General features: G+C 44.0%; 1 protein-coding gene across 1 annotated transcript in view; it reads right to left on the bottom strand.

The window, feature by feature from the left end:
- Positions 1 to 5,699, bottom strand: part of Rasgrp1 (RAS guanyl releasing protein 1) — a 61,195-nt gene that overhangs the window by 22,091 nt on the left and 33,405 nt on the right. Inside the window, exons 4-5 of the mRNA XM_005364199.2 lie at positions 2,059 to 2,121; positions 901 to 1,032 (exon numbers count right to left, since the gene is read on the bottom strand). Of these exons, the coding sequence (XP_005364256.1) occupies positions 901 to 1,032; positions 2,059 to 2,121 (195 nt within the window). The remainder of the gene's footprint in view (positions 1 to 900; positions 1,033 to 2,058; positions 2,122 to 5,699) is intronic.

Genomic DNA, 5,699 nt, shown 5'->3' with positions numbered 1-5,699 from the left:
CCCCAGACCAGTCAGTCACAGCCCCAGACCAGTAAATCAGAGACTCCAGACCAGTCAGTCACAGCCCCCAGACCAGTCAGCCACAGACCCCAGGCAAAAACAGGATTTTGTGTGAATTAATCTCTCCAATATGCTGCCATTCTAGAACTCTGTATTTTGGGAATTGGTATTATTGCAAAACAATTAACCACACATAAAAACCCCAGCATGTAATATGTGTGACCCTCTTCCCCAAATTAAGAAGGCATCATTTTCCTGAGTGAGCCAACTATGTGAATAAGGAACTCGAAGAGCAATGTAAACATCCCCAAGTTCCTTCTCGGCTCTGAGAACCCAGTGGTCTTACACAGACATCTACTACGTGTTCTCACTCTGTGCTTGGGACATTTGGCACTAGTGCCTGGGCCATGTTAGTGCAGGGGTGCCTGTTGCACCAACTACAAATGAGGCCTTGGTCCAGACACTGGACTTTTGGTTTCTCACGGACTGACTACCTTCTGCTCTTAGCTCCCATCCCCTGCAGCTTCTTCACTGGGGACCTCTCCGCTTTCCTAGTGAATGTCAAGTTATCTGGCGGTGGGGCACATCTTTAAGCCCAGCATTCAGGAGGCAGAGGCGGGTAGATTTCTGTGAGTTCAAGGCCAGCCTGGTCTACAGAGTGAGTTCCAAGGACAGTCAGGGCTACACAGGGAAACCCTGTCTCGAAGAAAAACACACACACACACACAGACACACACACACACACACACACAAACAAAACAAAATGTTAAATTGTCAAGTTATCTTTGGTGGGGCTCTCTGAACCTTCTTGGAGGTGGAGAGAATTAGAGGCCCAGCAACACAGCTCAGGTCACTGGAGGGAAGCGGTTTCGAGGGACCCACTAGGACCTTAACACTCACATTTGTGTCGTGTCAATGAGGCGGCAGTGTGACTCCTCACCGTTGGCTTTCACCAGGTCCTGAAACTCTTCCATGGTGCTGGTCAAGCTGGCGTCCATTTTGAACATGATCCAGAATTCTGTTATCCAATACCTACAAAGAGGGCGTTAGGAAAAACACTGAGCCTAGGGCTTCGCAGTTAGGCAGATTCCCAAAGAAATCTGAGGCTACAAAAAGTTCTCAGAAGAAGACAGAGGGTCATTTGTCTGTGGTAAAAAAAAAAAGTCTGGGGGCAGGGGGTGCCTGGGAGGGAAGAAAACCGTCTAGCAGGCTTTAGTGTCCCCACACACAATTGCTTTGACGGGACAAGGCCTGTCATATCAGAGAACCCAGATAGAATGTAGACATTGCCATGTAAACAAGCAAATATTCAAAACTGGGGTGTGCAAAGTTTGTTTTATTACATGTTGCTATAACTATAAAAAATAATGCTTACCAAAAACTTAGATTTTTTTTTACAACAGAAAGCTAAGCAAAAGATACACATTATAAAAAGCATTCTACACACACACACACACACACACACACACACACACACACACACACATACTGATTTTATGTTTTTGTTGTTGTTTTGTTTTTTGAGACGGGGTTTCTCTATATAGGTCTGGCTGTTCTGGAGCTCAGTCTGTAGACCAGGCTGGCATCGTACTCAGAGATCTGTCTGCCTCTGCTTCTCCAGTCCTGGGATTAAAGGCATGCAAAAGCTTGCACGCATGGTGAGACAGGGAAACATAAGCAGAAAGGGATGGAAAGGAACAAAGTATAATGACATTTATGTTTGAAAATGCCATAATGCAACCCATGAATTTCATGTTAACTTACAAATTAGTAAAAACTACTAAAAACACTTAAATTTTTGGTTGTGAACCTAGTCTTTAATGGCTGACAGACACTGAGGGAAACAATTAGTAAATGGGACCTCCTGAAACTGAAAAGCAAAGGACACAGTCAACAAGACAAAACGACAGCCTACAGCATGGGAAAAGATCTTCACCAACCCCACATCAGGCAGAGACTGGGAGATGCAGACTGGGAGGACCAGAAAGAGCAGAAGTCCAGAGAGCATCTTTTCATCTCACCACACTCCGTATAGTCTTCAAATCATGCAGACATTACCTGACAAAATAGCAGATCTTCAGACAAATTCCTGGAGATTGCTTCTCCAAGGCATCCTTATATGTAGGGCCGTGGTTAAGGGAAATGAAGACATATTACAGAAACCATAAAACTTCAGTCTTTGGAAGTATTTACCAAATCAAACTCGGAAATATGGGCAAATTTCTTCTTGCTTGTGCTCAAGGGACTAGGAACTAGGAGTCCAGCTGAATGAATAAGTTAGAGATCTCCTGAATCTTTTAAAAATTTTCCATGAATTGATTTATGCAGTAACTACGTGAGCAGTGATGTAAGAAAATATATATCCATATTTATTCAAATGTGTTGATAATTAAGAACAATAACATGAACATTTTCTCCTATATACACATATACATATATGTATACATACATACGTACATATATACACACATGCACACACACACATACATCAGGCATTATTTGACCAACCTTGTGCATTGCCATGGCAAGGCAACAGAGGAATTCAAAAATATAACCAAAGAGCGCTTTAACAGTCTTTATAATTCTGACTATTTTGAAGGGACAACAACAAAAAAATCCTTGTGTTTACCTGTCTTTTGAGATATAAGAAAAGTGTATTTGCATATTTAAGAATCTGATGAGACGGTTAAGAGCATTGCCTGCTCTTCCAAAGGTCCTGAGTTCAATTCCCAGCAACCATCTGTAATGAGGTCTGGTGCCCTCTTCTGGCCTTCAGGCATACATGCAGAAAGAATATTGTATACACAATAAATAAATAAATAAATAAATAAATAAATAAATAAATAAATATCTGATGAGAACCCTAGTCCCATGGTAAATATGGGTGGGTCCTACCAGCTTTCTTCTGTTGACAGATTGAAGAGCTGGCTGGCTGTACCTCAAGGTCACAGCCTCTTTCTCTTTTAACAATTGAGACATGGTAATTGCAATCTAGGGGTCAGTGATTTCCAGCTGGGCCAGGGAGATGGGTCTAGTGACAACCAGCCCAAATCCCATAACTGGGGTGGAAATGGTCTTCCCTCAGCAGGTGTGAATGTATTCCCCTTGGAAAAGTCAGTTAAATACAGAGAAGGCGGGGCTCATCAGGACCCCGGTGTTCTGTTTCCTAGGAAAGTCTGTGGCATTTTGAATGATCTTGAGCATCTTGGACCCATAGACTTGAAACTTAAGTGTGGAACATTTGGTTAAGTGCAGAAGACATTTTTTTAAGATGAAAGCTCACTGATTTTATGCTCAGCTTTAGAACATTTATGATAATGTTAGTCCATTAGAGTGATAAATCACAACTCAAGAAAAAATATGACACTGTGCTTCTTAAAGATGAGCAAAGTAAACTTGCTAAAATTTGTAATTTTAATAAATATAATTAAAAAATTAAATATGAATATATTTGTTTCTTATTAAATTTGTTCTTGAAACTAAACACGCACACATGGGCGTGCATGCATGCATGTGCACACACACACATCATAATCCTCTTCCACACAAAACCACATCAACAACACAATCAAAATCAAAGTATGTCCAGGCTTCCAGTGGCAGATGGATGAAGGGAAAGGCTCAGAAGCCAAGAACATAGAATGACCACACATTTCTTTGTTGCGATAAGAAAATGTGTAGCATCAGCATAAATAGCACAGGGCACATTCTTGATAAATGCTTTCAGGGTTCTATGCTTTTATCATAGAACAAGCTTTTTAAAACTTGTTGAAAGTTTTATTCTTCCTTAGTAAAAGGGAAGGGGACACAGATAGACAGACAGACAGATACACCTCTCTTTTGAAAGAGCTAAGTGGAAATGTCAAGTCAAGGGAGCTGGATTGTTTTCCAGTGTAGCCTGCTCCCTAGCCTCCTGATGTTTGGTGCACAGGAGCTACATTCTGTGCAGACCTCAGCAGCACTGGACTGCAAGGCTCTCAGCATCCTTCAGAAGGAGGAAGTACCCCCAGCTCTCGGCTGTGTGCCGTGGCAAAGGCAGCCTGCTCAAGGCTGCTGCTCCTGTTTTAGGCAATAGTACTGTTGCCTGCGACTGAAAATACAGGAGCCAGTGCAGGGTTGAGGAGAAACTGGAATGCTATGTGGGGTTAAGGAAAGAGACACACAAACACTGGAGGCAACCTAACAAATAATTTGAATGCCTTAAAATGTTAGCAGGACATGCTGGCCCAGACCTTCAGTTTATGATAGAGAACTGTAAACTTGAAAGCCAGTGAAACCTCCCACAAAAGGTTGCCGAGTGAGAAGACAGCAGATGGACCCGTGTGCGCAAGGGTGCTTCTGGGAGAGGTTCCACGAGGACCTGGGAAGGTCATGGAAAGGTACAGTTCAGGAGTCCTGGGGGAAAGGTCTCAGAGGCCTGGACTGTCCAGTGCTTCTGGGAGGTATGAGCAAGGACGGAGTGAAGCCCCTGGGCTTGGCAGCTGAGAGGCCCCGGCGACAGCAGAGGAGAGTCTGCGTGCTTCTGTGGGCGCAGCAGTTGTGCCACGGAGTGAGTAGGAGGAGAGGTTGGAAGCTGGGAAGGCAGAGCGTTTCAGAAGGTTTCACATCCAATTTCTAATCCTAACAGCCGAAGAAAGGGGAAACAGGGTTGAGGTTATTTTTAGATGCGGGGCATTTGAATGTGCTGGGGGGCAGGTGCCGCTGAAGGGCTGGGTGCCGGCACAGCGGAGAGAGGGTGGTGCGTGGGGGATGTTGCAGGGCAGGCAGTGTAGGGGTTGCTGCAGGAACAGCACCCAGTGCTGCCCCAAAGGAGGCCACTCAAGTACTTTTGGTTCTGAGACGAGCACAGCTTTAAGAAGTGTTTAATTACTGGCCTTGTTCACAGTTACTGGTGCACGGAGTCAGGTAGAGCAGAGTGAATTGCTTTGAAAGTCTCTGTAAAGGAGGCACCTACTTACTATAGGTATGTCTCTTAGGTGGCCTTCTCCCTAGCTCTACCCTTGTCATTGCCCCCGGAATTTGGTCTCTGAGACGGAAGATAGAGCTTCATGAAGGAGGTTTAGAGAAGCGAGTCTGTCCTGGCTGCTTCGTCTCCCCCTTTCTTTCCTAGGTTATAGTGATTTTTTGTTTGTTTTTTGGAAAAGGATTTGCACGGTGACATGTCCTGACTCATCAGCAGAGACCAGCACGGTCCCCTATAGCACTTTTTCTCTTGGGGACAACAACTCAACAGTATCGCCGGTGCTCTGAAGGAAAAAGTGGGCGCTTTCCACATCCTGCCACAGGGGGCGCATATCTAGCAAGGTCTAACCGGCTCACAGCCTAGAGTAAGAAGGCAGTGCAGATCATGTAGCCTTTCTTCAGAGCCTTTCTTCAGAGCCTAGAAGGGATGAAGGACTCATACAAAGTCCATCAAAGCTCACAACTGTGCCGGTCAGTCTGTGTAGCATGAATAGGATTTGTGACTAGTGTTTAAGGAAAGTTTTTTTTTAATAGTAAGAAATATTAATGTTGTCTGCATTTGTAGGATGATTTCTTTGACCATCTACCACTCAGAGAAATCAGCATAAATAATACTGTCCTACCTAAAAGAAGCTACACACACAGGTGCACACATATAAGTTCACATACACACAGGTATACATGCACACTCAGGTGCACACATACAAGTTCACATACACACAGGTATACATGCACAC

The sequence above is a fragment of the Microtus ochrogaster genome (genome assembly GCF_000317375.1).
Source record: "Microtus ochrogaster isolate Prairie Vole_2 chromosome 14 unlocalized genomic scaffold, MicOch1.0 chr14_random_1, whole genome shotgun sequence".
Lineage (NCBI taxonomy): Eukaryota > Metazoa > Chordata > Mammalia > Rodentia > Cricetidae > Microtus > Microtus ochrogaster.
This window is presented reverse-complemented; position numbering and strand designations above follow the sequence as displayed.